This window comes from Parasteatoda tepidariorum, chromosome 10 (assembly GCF_043381705.1).
Source record: "Parasteatoda tepidariorum isolate YZ-2023 chromosome 10, CAS_Ptep_4.0, whole genome shotgun sequence".
In the NCBI taxonomy this organism is placed as follows: Eukaryota; Metazoa; Arthropoda; class Arachnida; order Araneae; family Theridiidae; genus Parasteatoda; species Parasteatoda tepidariorum.
Genome location: NC_092213.1, coordinates 11242854 through 11264287, shown reverse-complemented (window position 1 = coordinate 11264287; position 21434 = coordinate 11242854). Strand labels below are relative to the sequence as shown.

At 27.8% G+C, this 21434-nt stretch overlaps 1 protein-coding gene across 2 annotated transcripts in view; it reads left to right on the top strand.

Annotated features, from left to right (window-relative positions):
- Window positions 1-2961: 2961 nt before the first annotated feature.
- Window positions 2962-21434, top strand: part of LOC107453555 (Pre-mRNA-splicing factor SYF1 fand) — a 32667-nt gene continuing 14194 nt past the window's right edge. The window contains exons 1-12 of one of the 2 annotated variants that reach the window (XM_043052016.1): window positions 2962-3084; window positions 7471-7619; window positions 10407-10530; window positions 12256-12453; window positions 12822-12956; window positions 14935-15099; window positions 16111-16170; window positions 17963-18047; window positions 18552-18624; window positions 18721-18799; window positions 19353-19472; window positions 19565-19665. In XM_043052016.1, the coding sequence (XP_042907950.1) occupies window positions 3055-3084; window positions 7471-7619; window positions 10407-10530; window positions 12256-12453; window positions 12822-12956; window positions 14935-15099; window positions 16111-16170; window positions 17963-18047; window positions 18552-18624; window positions 18721-18799; window positions 19353-19472; window positions 19565-19665 (1319 nt within the window). In that variant the 5' untranslated portion in view covers window positions 2962-3054. Of the gene's footprint in view, window positions 3085-7470; window positions 7620-10406; window positions 10531-12255; window positions 12454-12821; window positions 12957-14934; window positions 15100-16110; window positions 16171-17941; window positions 18048-18551; window positions 18625-18720; window positions 18800-19352; window positions 19473-19564; window positions 19666-21434 lie in introns of both variants that reach the window. The other variant, XM_043052015.2, reaches the window with a different exon arrangement.

The following is a 21434-nucleotide window of genomic DNA, read 5'->3' as shown; positions in this document are numbered from 1 at the left end:
TAAGAGATCTTGCATTAAAATACTTAATTTTCTTCCAAATGTCTCTTTTATATCATTTAATATAATACAATGACATTTCTCCATGGAAAAAAAAAACGACCTTGTGTAAAAAATTGATATATAAATTAGAACTTGCATAATGAAATATATTTTTCTAATTTGCTTTTTTAAAATTTGCCAATCATAGTCTTATATGCAAATTTTCAGCATATAGTTAGAATAGTTCCATAATTCTAATGAAATGACTATATCAAATTATTATCTTTAACACATTTGTAATTTAATTAAAACATAAGATCTATCAATGCATTCATATAACTAAATGTAACAGATGAAAAACGATATAGCAATAAAGTAATTTAAAAAGATTATCATCAACACACAACAATGCAATACAAGTTCAGTTTAGTTAGAGTTTTAACAATATAACAGTATGAAAAAGGACATCTAAGCATTTGCTTAAGGCTTATAGAACTGATGGACCACCACCAGAAGTTACCATTATAAGAGCCATATAGAAAAGATTAAACAGAAAATAACTAAGCCTGTTTAGCAGATAACCACTGTTCTCCCTAAACATTTTTAAGAGTGGTCCAGCTTGCCCTTTATCCAAATAAATGCTCTCTCTTTGTCCATTATATAAAAATAAGCCTTTTCATTCATATTAAAAAAAAATTTCAAAATTATTCATCCAAAAATTTATTCACTGTTTCAATAATAATTACACTATGTTAAAATTATCTGTGTTTTTAAGTTTAATTCTGACTACTGTTACAAATATTTAGTGTGTTAGGATTATTCTCTGCTGGTAAAATTTTTATAATTATCTTTTTTCTGGAAGGAGATATTAATAAACTTCTTAATTGATTTTAAAACTATTTTTTGAAGAAATATTTTCTTTCCTTTTTTTTAAAAAAATGCACTTTTAAATGTCTATTTTCTTATAATTTTCAGTTTAAATTATAGAAAAAACCTTTCAAGTTGTTTATCAACTAAACATTTTTTGTGAGTTTAGTCTTTTTGAAGAAAAAAATATGTAAGGATTTTATGTAAGGTCTTTAATTATTTTTATAAACTAAAAATTTTTCGCTTATTTCAATAATGAGTGAAATACTGTTTGAAATATACACATAAATAGCATGAGAGGGTAATTTAACAATTGTTGAAGATAAAATTCAAGATTATTACGGTATCAAGTGAACTAAAAAAACTCACTTTCAAAACTCAAGTGTCCTTTTCAGAGAGGAAACACCCTGTCTCTTTTTATTCAAAGGGAGAACTCTACTAATAACCATATGCAGTTAATGCCATTTTCAATATGCATTTATAAATATTTTATTAAAGTTATCAACCCTGATTAGCTAAAATTTTAAGAAGTTTAACTACTCAGCCTAACTATATTTCTAAATTCTGTTTCTATTACAAAAGTGTAGATACATAAATCTTAAACTATCCAGTGTCAATCACGGAATCAAACACCCTGAGTAATATGCATTGCATAGATAATTAATAGCTATTTCATAATATATATCAATGACAGTTTAAGTGCTAAATATCTATGTATTCAATCAAATTAAAAAATAAATAAATATTCATAAAATAAATGAATTTTATAATATATATATCAGGCAGTTAGCTAGTATCTAATTCCGCTTCACATTTCTCGCAGCCATCAGGCGCTAGTTCAGCAACAGGGGAAGCTGAAAACGTTTCATTTGTATCACAATTTATAAATGTTTCATTTTCATCATGAAGGCAATTAGTGCAACAGAAGGCAGCTTTCTGAACATTAGAATTTTGTATTATGTTAGGATGATCTATTTTGCCAGTTGAGGCATCTATTTGTAACAACCCTTGATTAATAAAATATGACAATGTATTATAAACATGTTCCATATCAAAAGAATCATAATTTGAATCATCAGATTGCTCACAAATTGACTTTATACCATTTAATCCATAAAAACTAGTTAAAAGCTTGTAAGCAGCTATAGCTTCTTCATCACTCACCTTAATTTCAAATAAATTCTTGCCAACAGTTAACTCAGAATTCTGACAGTTGAATTCATCCCCCATTCTCTCACTATTTAATACATTGTTTTGTAAAATATAATTACAATTTGCTGCAATAGAATTTGCTAAGGAACCAGAAATTTCGGATTCATTTGATATTCTAAGATTTGGGAAAAGATCATTGACGTCATCAAAAAATGTCATGCAAGATTTGTGCTGCGAGTCTTTTTGTTTCAGCAAATAACTTTTCGCCGACACATACTGTTCCAATTTATCCCAACCACCTTTCGAAAAAAATTCGTTTCTTAAATCGTAGACGAAAACTTGCAACCAACACATCGATGCGAAATCAAGGTATTCTACAAATCCCTTTGAATGGCAAAATAATACGACTTTATAAACAAAAGCACAAGTTTTTAAGAAGACAGCAAATATATCTTCGTTGTTTGCGTGATATTTGAAACAATAGGTTGCTATGAATGTGAATACACTTCTCCTGGAAATTCCGTGCACAGAAAAATACTTTTCCAGTCCTGCATTGAAATCAGCAATTGTCAAAGAAGTTAAAACAGTCACAGCTTTGGCAACTTCCACTACTAGTTTTGAGGATTCTCCAATTACTTGAGCAGCATTATTTTCTGATAAGAAGTTCTCTGTCAGCCATAGATAGGTGAAGAGCGCTTCAGAGAAGCTTTCAGTTTTCTTGTCATCTCCCATCATGAAATTTGACGACTTGTTAGACGCATGATTTTAAATTGTGACATGGCAAACAATTCATATTATTACGTCTTAAGACAAAAGAATTCATAAACATAATACATTCACGTGCGGTAAAAAAATATAGAAGTATAAGGTTTAGTGCTGCCATTTTTTAATCGCAAATATCTAAAAGCTGAAGATGAAAAAAAAAAAAAAAAAACTCAGTGTAGAACTTTTCAATTTTTGAGCTATTTAAGCAGAGTGTGATCAGTACAGAAATAGGCAGTCAAAAACGTATGAAATAAATTTTGTTTTTCTTCTCTTGTTTTTGAAGGTTTCCTGATGAAAATTAACGTCGTTAATATAGTTGTGGTAAGTAAGAACTACTTGAATGTTATTAATATTTTAAAAAAGTTGTTTTATATTTGAATGTATCAAATTTCTATTTTTACTACGTGCCAGACGAAATTTTCAAAATCATGTTCAAACTTGCCATTCAATATTGCCAGGACCATAAATCTATCATATTTGTTTAAAAACCAAACTGTCTTACTGTTTTTGGTGTTCTAATTTGCATTATTGGGAAAAATGTACTTCAGGGTGCCCCTTGGCGAAGTTAGCGACTTTTGTTTGGCGCTATTCCTGTTTGCGCCAAACACCGTGGTAACAGGAATCACGGCCAAAACATAATGATATTTCTATAAAACATTGGTAAATTTCAACAAAACATCGGCCAAAACTTGCAATGAACCCAATATAAGCAAAATTAATAAACCCAATAAAAAGGATTTTGAATCGAAGCTAAAATTAATGGAGTAGGCGCAGAAAGAAAAGAAAAAAAACAACTCTCTTCTTCATTAAGCTTGAATATTCTCAAATTCAGGTGCTCAGAATTATCTAATAACAGTTAGATACTGTCTACATTTATCATTAATAGAATCTGTGTACCTCCATCGCCACATAAATTCAACGAAATAAGAATCGAAAATGGTGTCTGTAATGCTGGATTAGCGGTGACATTTTTTTCTTACATCCCTTTTTATGACTGCCCACATACCTTCGATCTTATTGACTACATTCAAAAGTAACCTAACCAGCCCGTATCCAACGTAGAACTAACAGACTTCTGAAATTACATATACTATTGAACATTAAAAAATAAATCCAAACCAATCAGAATCATGATTGGGTTTCAACATCGCCCAGCTTGGCGATCAACCATGATCACAACTTGGCGAGAATCAAGGGGCACCCTCAAATATAGTCTACCCGCATTATTTACTGATTGTTCTTCAATTAATTATAATTAGTGGATCTTATGTTAAATTTATGTTTTTGACCGAACAGAAGTGAGTTTTTGTAAATGTTGGTTAGTTTTAGTTACTTTGGTTATAAATGAAACAAATATCTCTTTTTGTAATGTTTTCAAGACCAAAATCATTGTGTGTTACAGGATTAGGGGAAATTATCTATCCTCTTCTAAATTACTATTTACCAGGGTTGGGGTTTTGAACATTCTAAACTGGTTTTGGACAGGAGACTGTCTTAAAGTGTCCAAAACCTTGAATTTTGGTAGAAGGTAAAAATTCTATATATGTTACCAATGTACACATAATAATTACATATATCAATAAATAATTGATATTTTTTATACAATTTACTTTAAGTAATATAATATAATATGAAAAGGTTTATAATTTTTGAAGCTCCGTAATTCATTGAACAACTAAAGTGAATACCTTATCCTTTAAATATAAGTATGCTTTTAATACTGATAAATTATGTTTTTGCGTAAGGATAAATAATGCAATGATAAAAATAATAATTTTTTTTTAAAAAAATAATAAATTTGTTTAAAAATTAACCTTTTATTTTTCACAATATTTTTTTAATAAAATGTTATAATTTCTGCATTTCAGGATGATAAAAAAAGACATCTATTTTTAAAAAAAAATTGTTTTTAAATATAAATATATTAGTTTATATTGGAAATACAAAATAACTGAAAAATGTGTTAACAGTTTTGAAGGACATAACATCAGTTTCAGTTACTGACACTGGTGATGTATGACCATTATGCTAAGAGAATTGCAAGTATTAAAAATTACTCAAGCAATGTAAATATTTCATTTCTCGGCTTATTTATCAAACCCTAAACATGAAGGAGAAGGTTTGTCTGATGTGCAAAAAGAAAGTGCTCGGTCATATTTGTCTGACAAATTTCCTGGGTGAATTTCTTTTTTGATTGTCTATGTAGCTGAAGCGACATCATTTCCGAAAACTTACTTCACAGAAGCTGAGGAACCATTAAACGAGTGACATGGTGGACAGCTATTGAAAAATCAATATCATTTGGGGAATATTCCAAAGACATTTTTAAATTCATCACTCTTTTACATGTCCAGCAAGCTCAGGGTCAATTGAAAGGATCTTTTCAAATTTTGGAGTAATTCACTCAAAACTTAGAAACTGTTTTGGTGTGAATACAGCAGCTAAATTAGTTATGTGCTATTGAATGTTAAGAGGACCAATTGAACTTGATCGCTGATTAATCCTTTGTTTGAATTTGAATTTTTGTTTGAAATTGAAGAGTCAAAGAATATTAATAAAACATTATACTTTTAAAAACAAATATTCTCTAGTAGATTTAATTAACAATATGTTATTAGTTCTATGTTTATTTTACCTTTTAAATATTGTTCAGACAAAATTGTGACATGATTTGAGTAAAAGGGTTTTGGTTTTGGAAAGTTTAAGAGAGTTTTGGACAGGACGGTTTAAACCGTGGATTAATCCATTCTGTCCTAAACCTTGCCAACCCTACTATTTACTTAATCTGTGTACTCTGTGGATTCTACTGCCGTCCATTATTATCCATTGGAAAGATCAAGTGTATAATATTTTTGAAAATGTGGGGAGATTTCCATATCGTGACCTATGGCAGAATAATCAGCAAGTCTTGGACACTTCCGGGCAGTGGCCCCGCGAGAAACTAATGAAGCAGAAAGGGACCAACTCAAAAGGTATAACTCGTAGCCACACCCGGGCAAACATGGAAACCTTTTTTTTCTTTTCTTTTTTTTTTAAAAATATGCAAATTTAAAATCTATTTGTCAATTGTAGTTGGCGTGACAGATTAAGATATGGAAATATTCCCGAAAAGGCTTCTGTAACTTAGTTATTTCCTTATCTGTTTGCACTTACTATCATTGCCGAGTCACCAAATGTGTTTCTTGATTGCTAATTTTTTTAAAACAATTTTTCGGGTTTGATGATTTGTTCAATGTTGCTGTGAGTTCCTTTGACAGGGTTCCTTCTGAAATTTTTTTTTCTAATTTCCTGTGTGTTCCCCGATTGTTGGTAAAATATAGCAACTTTTTTGGCACCAGTATTGTTATGGTTGTATGTTTCTATAAATTTGTAACTAATAATTCTAGTAATTCTTAATTGATTATGGGCACAAATTATTTTTTTGGGCACATATACTTTTTTTTTAACTCACGTTTTACTTTATAATATTCAGCAATACTAGCACCATCATAAATGTTTCCCTTCTCTCCCTACTCCGAAAGTGGATCATTCCACAGATTGAGCGATCACAGCGGCAATACTTGCACAGTAGGAAACAGCTTAAAAATTGATTATCCTTTTTTTCGTGAGTTGGGAGGTGAACAGCTGCTGTTCCTGTAAAGTGGCCATCCACACTAATAGTTAAGTTGCTGTGTGAAATAGGATATGTATTGTGATAGAAAAATTATTTGATACATATTATACGCCTCTTCAATATATTTTGCAAAATATTATCTTCTTATTTAGTTAATTGAATATTTTATATATTTTTTCAATATTTTGTTAGTTGTTTCATAATATTATTGCTTTAATTCTAATCTGAGTGTGCTATATTTAGTTTTTCACCTAGCTGTCTTTCATATGAAGTTTTCTTTTATTGTTATTTTATTACTTTACTCTCACAACATATTATATTTGAATTTAAAAGTTGCACTAATTTCTTAATATTTAAATTTTGTAATCTCTAAAATATATTATGAGGGAGCATACAAGTGCTTTTTCTTATATTATGGAATATCACTTTTGGTGGGAGGTTTATACTTTACTAATGATCTTCAGTTTATTTTTGTCATTTACCCACCCTAATGAATATTTTTTAAGTTAATTAAATGAAAATTAAACAGTGCTGAATTAAATATTATCATTATTTTTTATTAAACGAAGTTTTTATCTTTGTTTTGCGATGTATTTCCAAAACTGCTGAGTTCCTGGTGTATTGTATTATATTACAAATACAACACGAATATTGAATTTTAACATTAACAATAATAAATGTAAGTTTTGATAATTTTTCAATACTGGCTAAATTTATTTATATGTGAAAAATATTAAGAAATTTTTGAAAAAAATTTGCCATTTAGTAGAATTTTCAAGACTTATCCGAATTATTTTTTGTCACCACCTTATTCTTAATGTTATTTTGACTGTACTTTTTGGTCAGCTGTTCACAAGTGACAAGTTGTCAAAAAATATATGCGTCCATGACTGTTTTTTTACTTTCAGTTTTAAATACATATAACAAGAATATTGAATTTTTTGAACATTTATTTAATGTATCTAGACATATTAAAATTAAATAAAATAAGAAATATTTTTTAAAAAAACTTTTGAATTTTGTTTCATTTGACTACCCCAAAATTATCATTTTGACTTAAAATAGATAATGTTAAATCAAGTATTTTTTTATAGGATGATGATGATGTCCCATATGAAGAGGACATACTTAGAAATCAGTTCTCGGTTAAAGCCTGGTTGAGATATATTGATTTCAAAAAAGAAGCTCCTAAAAATGTGATTAATCTTCTATTTGAAAGGGCATTAAAAGAGCTACCTGGAAGGTAACCTCACCTTGATTATTGTATTTTTGTTTCAGTTAACTTTATGTACTTTACCTAAAATTAAAATCTAAATTATAACTGTGATTTCTATATTTCTATTATGATTGTATTACAGTGATTGTACAAAGTTCTAGAAACACTTCTAGCACTTATTTCTCTTCATATTTCTCAAGATATACTTAGAAATTTTTTTCTCATACATGCCCTAGCAGCAAAATTACTTGGGCTCTCATTGGAACCCAATAATCCCATTGGAACCCAAATCTTGGCTTAATAAGGGTTCAAAAGAGCTTTTATTTTTCTGATATTAGCCATCTATAGTAGGGGTGCACAACCTTTTTGAGTGAAGGGCCACTTGCACAGCAAGTAGATAAACAAAGGGGCTGCATGCATATTCACTGATGTTTGCTGCAAATATAATAATTTTTATATAAATATTAGTGTTCTAAACACTAAGTTTATTTTTATCAGTAAACTTAATAACATATTTGCAGAAAATTAAATACTTTAAATTGTATGAATTTATTTAAAAATACAAAAGCTGATACTTTTGAAAAACTTTTTCCATAAAAAAAATCTAAATATCACTTGGATTTCTGCTGAAATTAGAAAAAAAAAAGAGCATGTCAAAAATTGATTATTTAAAAGGGTTATTTGAAATTGCTTCTCGTAATATCGTACAAGTGAAATCGTAAGAAAAATATATGATTTCAAAATCATGATGGAAAACGTACTAAGAATTTACTTTGAAAAAAATATCAAATTGGCTCAAATAAAATGTTTGAGTATCAATAAAATTCAAAGGTTTGACAGTCAGGCAATAAATTGCAAATGAAAAAAAATGTTTTTGAACATTCTGTGCTGAAAAAAATATAGCGATTAGCTTGTAGTTTATATCAATTACTTTGGTTATTATATGCAATAACTGCACAGAATTTTGTTAACCTGGCTTAACTATTTATAAAAATTGACATTTTTATAAAGAACTATTTTTTTTACTTTGATGTTTTCTTGATATAACTCCAGAAATAATTGTATCTTAGCTACCGCTACAACTGTTCAATTCCCATTCACTAATATATAACACACATTACTTTATTCTATCCGAAGATACCTCTTGATAGAGGACAGTTTACTCCCACATTGATCTGAACATGCCTGCCTTGACTGAAACCCTCACTTCATTTTGAACACACCTAGTTGGGCGCATGGTTCACAGTGAACAGTTGACTTTCTATTTGTGACTGTCGTATTGTCCTCCTCACACTGTTGCTACTCAGTCGCGATCATACATAACGGGAGCATGTATACACTAGACTGCTAATAGTAGCACAGGAACAACCATGCCCACAACCGTAATCTTAATATACATCTCTCACAACCAGCACTCAAACTCTGATGATCTTAATTCAACTTTTGCAAAACGGCAATGACTCAACTAGTGAACTAACTAATGAACCAACATTCATCGAATTCTATTGCAGATAAAATTCTGGTGGGGGACTAATGTAATGTAGCTATTGTTACTACTATTAAATTCCCATTCACTAGTATATGACACGTGTTAACTCTATTCTATCTGGAGGAACCTTTTGATAGATGACGGTTGATATTTTCAGTAGCCAACGCCCATACATTTAATAAAATTAATGCTCATACTTTTTAGAGTTATTTTTAATTAACAATAAAAATATCATTTTAAAATTTGAAGAAAAAAAATCATTAAAAATTTTGCATTATATGAATATTTATAGTAATCTTTTCATAGTAATCATCATCTAATCTTGGGCATGTGCAGAAAACTTTAAAAAACATTTTTTTCATAATTTTGATTCAAATTGCATTTGGTAACTTACATATTTGGTATTTGTCGGATATCTGCGATTCTTGCTCTCATGCCTTGCTTAGATAATGGCATCTTGAATTTGTGCTCTTCTTTCAGCCTGATCAATGTTTTAGACCATTAATTAATAAAATATAAGATGTTAAGCATCTGATAGTTTCAAAAAAAGTTTTATATTTTTCTTTCATTTCGGATTTATGTAAACTGGTTGTGTTAAATTACTATATTTCACTTAAGGAGCACTATTAGCCAATAACTGTACATCAGTTAATTCTTTGAATAATGAATAAAAATTAAATGNTTTTGTTTCTTGGATTTCCTCTTTTTTACTTTCTGACTACTCTCATCCCTGACATCAGTTAATTCTTTGAATAAGGAATAAAAATTAAATGCATGTAAAAACTACTGCATTTTAAGTAAGTTCTTCAACAATTTTCTAGTAAGTTTTTGCATTTTAAAAAATATGGGGGCTGGCAGGAATTGTTTTCTCAATGGTATTATTTTTTATTGAAGTTTATAAATGGAGTAAATTTGTAGTAAGGGAATATTACTTATGCTTAAAAAAATCATTTACTATTCAAGCGTTTCCACTTTTTAAAAAAATATAAAGCAAGTTAAAAATAGGTATTTATAATCAACATTAACAAAAATAAAAAAAGCTGTAATGTTAAAATAAATTTTATTTTGGTTTTAATTAATTTTCAAAAATTATATCAAATAAAAAAAAATTCAAATGAAATAAAAATATTTGTACATCTTTATAAAAAAAAACTATTCTTAATTTATAGCTATATCCTGCGGCACCGTTATTTAAAACTTCGCCGTTATTTAAAACTAATTTTATTTTAGTGTTAATAAATTTTTAAAATGATATCAAATAAAAAAATTCAAATGAAATAAAAATATTTGCACATTTTTATAAAAAAAATATTCTTAATTTACAGCTATATCCTGTGGCACCGTTATTTAAAACTTCGGCGTGCACAAGTGCGTGGTCTATGTGTCCTTGATCCAGCCGTAGAAGATGTTAATAGTGCATTTGAAAGAGCCTTGGTTTTTATGCACAAGGTTAGTATTAAATTTAATAGTTTAGTGTTGGAATCTTTTTCAGTTGATAAATAGAAATTATGTTTTGTCCAGATTTTTTAACTATCTTCTGTCAGTATTTTAGGTTTTTATTATTTTCGTATCTTAGTGATTTCCCGTGCTTAAATAAGTATCCTATTATCATTTATTTTAAAAAATATATTTGCTTTTTCAAATCACTCTTTTTATTTCAGAAAAACTACTATTTTTCTACTACTGAACAACTCTACACAAACCAACAGTTATCAGATGTGCCAATTATTACGATTTATCCATAATTAATAGGATTTCATAGTCATGATTACACTCTTACTATTGAGTAATAAAAATCGGATTTTTTTTAAAATTTTTTATTTTGTAATAATATATTTGAAGTAGGTTTTTTTCTCTTAACTACCAAGAGTTAGGAAATTGATTTGCAGTTTCCAACTAATCTCCATTGAATAATTTAATATCTTATTATACACCTTTCTGAAATTCTTAAAATGACAAATAAAAAACAAAAATGATTTGATAGAAACAAGAAATAAAAAAAGGCAAAAAAGATAGCAATTAATTATGAAAATATGTATTTAAATTTGTTAAGATAATTGTATTTTTGTCAATTTAATTTCACTTTGTTGTTGTCTTCATTTTACAGATGATATTATGTATTGTTAATTGCTATTAAATCTTATTCTATTCTTTTTCTTTTTTTAATGTTGTTTGAAATAAGTTACAATTAGTTTAAATATTTATTGATTGTCGCAATTTCTGTGTATTCGTCATAAGGTAACACTATTATTTTGTACACTTCATTTCACTATAATTTTTCAATGGCGGGCACTTGGGATGTATTGTCCCATTGGCCAGGAGTGCCAGAACTGCTGCTCTCTTCTCGTAGCCCACGACACACACCCACAAACCCGTTTATAGGGTGGGTCACATTCACACAAAGGAGAAAGGACATAGAACACAGGGAGAAAGAAACATCCATGCCCTGAGCAGGATTCGAACCCGCAAGCATCGGCTCCGCAGTCACGCACGCTAACCACTCGGCCACCTGGTTGGCATTTCACTATAATTAGTTATTAAATATTATAATAATATTTTGGCTTCTTCCTATTTCTTTAATATTAACACATTTATAAATATCGCAATTTCAATTAATTCATTGTGTGAGCTTTTAGTTTTACATTTTTGGACGGACAGCTAGCCGAGTAGTTAGCGTGCATGACTGCGAAGCCAATGGCTGCGGGTTTGAATCCCGCTCAGTGCATGGATGTTTCTCTGTGTGTTGTTGTGTGCATGTGGCCCACCCTATGATTGGGTATCTGGGGCAGTGTGGCGCGGTTAATGTTGCTCGCCTTCGTGACTTCGGTTCACAGGTGCCTACCGGGTAACGATAATTGAGCAACACTTCCAGCATCTTCTAAGTCGAAGAGCGAAAGTTCAATGCCTGCCATTATTAAAGAAAAGTTTTCCTTTTTTGCTTGTGTATGTGCTGTTATTGTGAAATAATGTATTAACCCATATAGGTCATGGAAATTTATTGGTGAAAGTCATGAGTTTAAAAACTTTCTAGCAGATTTCCTGGATAGTGTATATTGCAAACATTATTGGTGATAGTTTGAATATATTACTCTTTCTGTAAACTTATTGGTTAATAATCTTAAATTTTGCATTCCTTTTGTGAAATATTATGTTATTTTCTTATGTTTTATTTAGATGCCACGCATATGGCTGGACTACTGTGAATTCATAATGGCTCAGTGCAACATAACTAGAACCAGAGATGTTTTTGATAGGTCATTGAGAGCTCTTCCCATTACACAACATCATCGAATATGGCCACTTTATCTTAAGTTTGTTACTAAAAAGGCTCCACCTGAAACAGCTGTCAGAGTTTATCGACGATATTTAAAGGTAAAAAGTTTTTCGTGATCTGTTACCCATTTTTATATCTAACTGTTCATAAAGCCTAATTTGTGAGAAGTAATTAAATAACAGTTTTTTAATGTTAATTATTTAACATTTTCATAGGATTTTTTTTTTATCTATTTCATTTAAACTTTTACTGATAATAGATGGGGTGATATGTTTTTAAAATAAGTGTAAGTAAAGAATTTCAAATATAAAATGAAGTTATAAATAGCTTGACTACTTATATCAGTTGATTGACACATTTAAAATTCTTGATCTACAGAAAGTTGAATCAATAAATGTTTTAATTAGCTCCAATTTCATCTCTCAATGATATTATATTATGAATATTTTTATTTTGTTTTTATTAGCTATGTTATGAAGATACTGAGGATTTCATAGATTATTTAGCAGAAATTGATAGACTGGATGAAGCTTCAATTAAGTTGGCTGAAGTTGTCAACAACGAACGCTTTGTGTCGAAGCATGGTAAACCAAAGCATCAAGTAAGTTACAGTTTAAAATTATTTCATAATATTGTTTGTAATTTGTTTCTACTGTTTGCAAGGAATTAACTTAGTCATTATTGGATCATATTGTCCGCCTGCAGTGTTATAAATTGAAAATTGTTTTATTTTTTATTTCTGACATATCTTTGAAAACGGGTCTCTGTTATGTTACAGGTTTCTGTGACTATTTGGATTGTGATTCATCTGCAAATTATTACAAATTATAATTAAGTTACAAATTATTCTATAATTTATTTCTCATAACTTTTTTTAAATGTCTTTGTTTTTAAGTAAAAAAAAAAGCATTTTTTAATCAAGCAATAAACATGTTTTCTTTTTTTTTTTTGGTATCTGATTCTCAATTTTAAACTTAAAGGGAATTTTTTTGAAATTAATTCTGTTATTTTGTAACTATTTGTTAGTTGTATGAAATATGAAAGCATTCCTTAGAAAAAATGTGCATGAAATTTCTCAATTTAAATTTTGTTAACATTGAACAGTTTGTAATTTGTATCACAGCGTGGTAGACCAAAATAGTAAATTTCAGTTTAAAATTGTTTCATCATATTGTTCATAATTTGTTTGTTTCTACTCCTTGCAAATGCCAAAATAAGTCAATATTGGATTATATTGTCCATCTATATAGTATTGTAAATTGAGGAGCTTTTTTTTTTTCTATTTCTAACATATCTTTGAACACAGGTTTCTGTTAAGGCATTTATATACAACTATTTGGATTATGATGCAACTAATTTTCAAATTTACAAATTTTCGTATTATTTATTTCTTATAATTTTGTATCTTGTTTATAAAATTGAAGTAATATAACATAAAAAAATAGTGGTGCAAATTGCATTATATAATCAAGCAGTTCACATTTTTTTTAATATCTGTGTTTAAGTTTTGGAGCTTCATGACTTTTTTTTTTTCAGTTTTATATTTTTATTTTTGTAACTTATTTAAAAGCTGTACAAAATATGAAAGCATTTGTTAAATAAAATGTGTATGTAAAATTCCTCAGTACCTTTATAAGTACCAGAACATCATTTAAAAAAGACATATTTTCTCCTCCACTTTTTGGAATTTTTCTTTTACCTCTTGCATATTTTCGTATGAACAATCTGCTCATAATCTTTTTTGAACTGTTTTTCATACTAATTCCATGAAACTTTAAATTTAAAAAAAAAATCAAGATTAAAATTCTTAAAATAAAATATTAAACAAAAAAATTAAATCTTTTGACTTATTAAAAAATAAAACTTTTCAACTTTTTTTCAAAGCATGTTTAAAATGATTGTAGTTCAAAGATTTATTTAAAAATAAAATAAATTGTTTGTACACAGAAAATAAATACTATTTTTTTAGACAGAAAGTTAAAAACCTACTATAATTTAATTTTTTAAAAAATAATAAAAGAAGACGGAATTGGCAAACCTGCAATTTTTTTTTAAAAAAGCATGCATATACTTTGTAAATAAGTAATTTGCTTTACTTTGTCTCTGAATTTTTTATAACAATTTGATGTTGTTATCATTACACTAAATCATTTATTATCACTTGATTCAAATAAATTCATTGTAACCAGCACAACTATATATTTTTTTCTTGTAGCCCTCATCTAATGAAGCTGTGCACCCCTTTTCTTATAAATATCAGATAGTGATGATTTAGGTTAACTCCTCAGCAGTAAAAATAAGTAATACTGTTTATTAAAACCCCAAATTATAAAACTTATAGATTCACATTTATGCAGTATTTAATAGGCTGTAGTAATTAGCAGAGTTTGTGACTTTCAAATTGAAATATATATTATGGATTAATCCCAATATCTATCCTTATAGTTTATTTTCTAAATGAAGATTCATTTATAAAAAAAATGCTATTATAGCATCTAATTAATGCTGTCATAAAATCTATTATAACAGTTATGTTTAACTTAATTTTAAAATTTATTTGGTATGTCTTTATTATTTAGCTTTGGAATGAGCTGTGTGAGCTAATATCCAAAAACCCAGAAAAGGTGAAATCTCTTAATGTAGACGCTATCATACGTGACGGTTTGAGAAGATTTTCGGACCAAGTTGGACATTTCTGGAATTGTCTTGCTGATTATTATATTAGAAGTGGCTTGTTTGACAGGGTAGGTATTAATACTAATTTATTAACAATTTCATAACATGTTTAAATATTTATTAGCTTCTTTAAACTTGTCATATGTTAAAAAGGCTAAGCCACATGTTTTTCTATAAAAACATATGCTTTTTAATTAGTTTATAAAATAATATGTCAAAAAATGCAAACTGTTTGACTTTAATTAAGAGAAAATGTTTTACCAAAAAGGGAAAAGAAGAGCTCAATAGAGAGCAAACAAATGACTATCAAGGCTGTCTGAAAAGTTTGCAATCTCAATATAAAGATTACACTAGAAGTCAACAGAAGTAGAGACTAGTTTCAGCATGTGTTGATAATTCCCAAAGAAAATTATTGCTATTTTGAGCACAAATTATTTTTGCAGAAATTAAAAAAAGAAACTGAGCTGTCGTTGGATGCTTGTGTTTTTAAAGTATTACACCTACACAAATTTAAGGGATTGGATGATGCATACTGGGAAACTGTATTATTATTTATTATTGAGAAACATCGAGCGATAAAATTTTTCTTGAAATCTCGAACTTATATGTGGCTGTGCGGGATTCATACATCTCATGGAAAACTTGGGATTTTTAATTAGCTTAAAAAATTGCAAATCATCTTGAAATATTAAAATTTTTCTAAAAACCTGGAAAAATTTATTGAGTACCTAGAAAAAACTGTACTCTAATGTGTGATTTTCTTTATACCTTTTCTGTCATATATAAGGTTTGAAACTGATTCTTTATTAAATTTAATAATCAGGAATTAAATTGGCATCTGCAATAATGCACATTTATTACTCTTTCTTCCTAAGTTTTTTACAATTGAAAAACTTGTAATCACATTCATTGACTAGCTAATTCAGAAGTTAAGAAAAGCCAGAGATTTTTTTTTTCTAAAATTGAATTGGAACCCTGTTAACATTAATTTTAGGATTGTGTTAAATTTTCCTATAAACTTTAAGAAATATATAAATTGTCATTACTATTTTTTTATTTATTAAATTTTCTAATTTTAGGCACGTGATATTTATGAAGAAGCTATCAACACAGTAATGACTGTGCGAGATTTCACTCAGGTATTTCTTTTAATTATTTGTTTCATATTCTTTGAAAATTTACAAAATTCGACAAGTTTTTGTAGTTTTCAAACAAATGTTATTTTTGATTTTTTCTTCTGATGCTGGGAGTTGCTTCGCAACTTTATCCAAGTTATTTTCAAAATTTAAACAAGTTGTTTCACATAAGTGTTTTGAAACTTTATATTTTTAATATTATTGTTGTAAAAATGATTTGTAGAACATTTTATGGATGGAATTTTATTGAGATGAGATTAGATGTATTTTGAAAAATGTCAACTATGAAACCTAATTTTTTTAAAGTAAAAAACATGGTTGGTATGCAGCAGTTAAGAAAATATAGATATTTCTTTGATATAAATTAGATTGCTCTATTTTAATTCTGCATACCGAATAAAGCTTTAATAGAATCTGTTAGTTTTTAATGTTATTTAAAAACAGTATTCTGACTAAAATACTCAATATTTCTTACTAAAATGATTGAATTATTAACTAATTATTACAAGATAATTGTATTAGCTTTTATTACATTTCAAAACTCTCATGAATTTATAAATACTAATACCCAAATATGTTATGTTGAATAAAAAATAAATTGATACTAAGTAACTGGTGGTTTTTACATTTTCATTTTTACTGTTTCAAAATGTTCACACTTTTTTTTATTTACAAATGTGGCTTAAATGACTTCACACATTAGCCAAATATATAACATAGACACTTCATACTAATTTTCCTCTCCATTCAGAAAACTGTGGTATAAAAAGTAATTTTTATCTTATCGATTTTTATATAGGTTGATGTTTCAGCACTTAAAAATCAGGTGCTTTTTCTAAGCATTTTCTGCGTGCACAAACAAATGAGAGGATAAAAATAAAAATCACAACTTTCTACGAGCAGAACCCCAGTTATGCTAAATCTGAAGAAAATTTTTTTTAAATTTATGATGTCAGATTAATTTTTTCTCCATTATTTATTACACAAACTACATGTTCCATAAGTTTCTTTGTATTTTAAACATATTGGTATTTAAATAAACATAAAACTAAATTGATGTAATTGAAAAAATTTTATTGAAAAGCAAATTATTTTACATACAGCTATTGGAAAGTTATAATTTAAAAGTTTCACATCACTTTAATCTGCTTTTCGTCTTTTTTTTTCTTCTATTTTGAACATCAAATTTACGTAATATCTTTCTTCTGAATCCTCTATTATCCCTCTCCCTAATCCTCCTCTCCCTCTATTGTTATTGCTTCTATTGATAAAATGTTCAATATCAGTAAAATGAGACTTTTATAAAAATTATGTTTATTATTCATTAGTTATAATTAACTATGAATTATTTACGAACAATTAAATTACATTGAAAAATGTTTTGTAATGAAATCAATGGTTTTAAAAAAAATCCAGTGATTTAATAAACCATGCCAACCCTGGAAAAAATTATCTTGATCAATTTCTGAATCAGATATTAATATTTAAAAACTATGTTTAACAACTTTGAATAATTTCAGTTCATTTGAAAATACTATTTGAAATTTCACACATGACTGAAAATGGCCGTGTATTAAAGCATAAATCTTTGAGAATTCATTTTCATGAAAAAGAAATATTCTTTTTTGTCTTTAGCTATTAATAGAGGTTTCAAGATACTTTTTGGTTAAGATGAAAAAATATTCTTACATCAAATATTTCATGTCAGTTATTTATGTTTGTAAAATAATTTTTTTTTTCTTTGATATTTTTTTTCCTTTTTGTTCTTGAAAAGGGAATTTTTTTTTTCTTTAAGGTTTTTGATGCCTATTCTCAATGTGAAGAAAGTCTCATAAAAGTCAAAATGGAAGAAATAGAGAATGGGGCTGTGGCTGCTGAAAGTAAGCATTTAGTTTCCATCAGAATTTTTTTTATGCTTAGTATTTTATTAAATATATGTCAAGTTATAATGAAAGGCATTTGCTCATATTTTTATGCATTATTTACCATTAAAAATCTAACATTTATGTAAGCTAGCTACTCTGGAGATCTCAATATAGTGATTTCTATGGAAATTGTACTTATGTTTTATTTGAAAAGTCCCTTTTCCCTTTTATTAGTTATAGGCTTGAAATTCTCCAAAACAAGCTTGCAATTTTCGACGTTGTGCAATGTTATTCTGCTTCTTTTTTATTTTATGCCATATTTTTATTTTTCACAATTTTCACCACATGTGTAGATATGAATGAATGTTTCTACCATATATTTTGTATCATACACTTTCCTAAATTTAAGAAAATTAGCAAAATATAATCTATTAAATTTAATGTTATTGTTAATTGAAATTTTTTTTTCTCTTGATTATTTTTGTTTTCTGATGATTAAAATTTCATATTTTTTTACAGATGTCCTTCATTTAGATTTGCTGATGGAAAGGTATGATTATTTGTTAGAAAGAAGACCTTTATTATTAAACAGGTAATTTTTTCCTATCTTTCAAAAAATTTATATTTAGATCTACCATATAATATACTCTGAAGCATCCCATAATGTAACTTTTCTTAACTTTTTTAGTGTTTTATTAAGACAAAATCCTCACAATGTCCATGAATGGCACAGACGCATAAAGTTACTGGAAGGCAAGCCCAAAGAGGTAAATTATGTTTTAGACAGGTGTTTAATTTAACATATCTAAATAAAAGCTGAATGTGTAAACATTAATAACACTGCATAACTTTAATAGTTATTGAGTGTTTGATGACATCTGCTTCAGAAAAAAATTTGGAAATCTCAAGAAATGTGTAATTTGCTTAAAAAATCTGAAAAATCTCAGAAAAAAAGAAAAGTTTAAGGAAAAGGTGAAACTTTTAAAACGTTTCTTTTTCTAGGATAAATTTTAAAATATCCTTTAAAACACATGCACAAATTGCACATTTTTTTCTTCTTTTAAATAACCAGAAACGGTGTGGATTTTATTGCTTGTGCATTTTTTAAAACTTGTAGTGGATGACATTTGATATTAATACAATTTTTTCAACTATTAATTCATTAATTAAATTTGATTAAATAATTTTAGTTTTGTATGGGAGAAAAAATTTTAATTATTTAATAAAAAGTAACTAAAATGAAATTTTTCTTTATTGACCTAAGTAGGAATTGACTTTAAAATTTTATATATATATATATATATATTTGTTTTATTTTAGATTATTAGTACATATACTGAAGCTGTACAGAAGGTAGATCCAAAGTCGGCTTGTGGAAAACTGCATACATTGTGGGTATCATTTGCTAAATTCTATGAATCCCACAAGCAAATAGATGATGTAAGATTAATTTTATTTAACTAGTTTTGCTTAAACATAATTTTTCTCTCTCCATATTTTAATTTTATTTTTTATTTTGTTCTGTATTATAGGCTCGTATAATTTTTGAAAAAGCCATCCAAGTGTCTTATACTGAAGTTGACGATCTTGCATCGGTTTGGTGTGAATGGACAGAAATGGAAATTCGTCATAAGTAAATCAAATGTTTTGAATTATTTTAGTTTTAGACATTTTATCTCTATGTAGCAGGGTTTGAAAATTATATTGCCTAAAGCATTTAAAAACTCTGTTTGAGCATGTAGGACTGTGTACCAAAGTCAAAATTTTGGATTATTTTTCATTCATGAACCAATATAATATTGATGGTGACCATCAATAATTCCATCATGAACCATTATATTTTTTTATAATAACCAACACAAGTAACCATCACCCCAATGTAGGAATTCGGACTGATTTATGATGGTCCAACATAAGAATAGCAACTCGTTTTGACGGTTTGTTCATTTTGAACCATCAGAAATTTCCACCAGAGTTTCCTAGAAATCAAATGTTGGAACCATCATGAGCCTCCATCACCCCAATGTAGGAATTCAGACTGATTTATGATGAGCCCACATTAAAAAAAATTGTTTTGATGCCTGCTGAACCAACAAGAATTATTATTAAACCAACATAAAAATGCATAGTTGTACCATTAAGGACCATCACAATTCGTATCGAACAGCCATCATTTGGATTTAAACCCTCGCCTCACTGGGAGGCGAGCTCTCTATTCTCTAGGCCACCAAACTCCTCTCTATATATAAGAGATTAAAAGCAATTTGAACGACATGGAAGCAAAGTAGCTGGCCGCAAACAGAGCTCAATGCTTCAATTTAGAGTGAAGAGGAATATATATATATATGTATACGCACATTTATAGAAAAATCAAGGTTTGACTTGCCTACTTGCTAAGCATCTAGTATGTTATTAGAGGCAGAATTAATTTTTTTTTTTGTCATTCTTATGTAAGAAATGTTCCTTATTTTGGGAAACATACTCGTTTTGATTTATAGCTTTTAACAAATTTATTTCATTATCTGTGATTTAATATGTCACACATTCATTAGTGTATTACAAGCAGTATATAAGCTTTTTCACTTTTAAAGGAACTATTAAAATAAAGTGTACATTGGCAGGTTATCAGTTGCTTTTTGAACTTATATTTAGCTTTTATAAATATTCTCCCCTGTTATTAGAAATATTTTTTGACTTGTTCATTTTTTAATAAATTCAAAACTTCATCGAAGATTTACTTAGTCTATCATTTGGTATTTAATCCAGGCTTTGTATGAACTGATAATGTCTCATTTCATAGTTAACAAAACCTTATTTGTTGGATTGGTATTTTAAAAAAATAATATTGTTAAATGAAAAACTTTAATTGTCATGGAATCAATTGAAGTGGTGTAGAACAGTTTAGTCTAATAATAAATTATATTAATCAGCGAAACCTATGAAACTTTTATATTAACAAAATGGATAGCGATTGTCTCCCATGAAACTGATATTATTTAATATACATGAATTACTTATTATAATTTTTAAGAAATTTAAACTCTTTTAAAATTATGACATTAGTTGTTCTAACATTGAGTTACCGATTCATTTATTAAAATTATAAGTAAACAAAACATTTAATGTTAGTTATAATAAATGTAATGCAATACATCTCCACATCAACTCTTTAAGAACACCCCTCCAGTGTCTTTTGAAAATTCTATGTGTTGCATAAAATACATTACTGTTATAAAATACATTATCAAATTTTAAAAATGTGTGACATATATGCGTGCAAAATCTTTATATTAACTTAAAATTAAAAATATTTATTTTTTTAATAACAGTAATTCTAAAAATATGTCATTTTATTTCAAAAACTACTGCTTAAGTGTACTTTTTTTTGTTGATAAAAAGTTA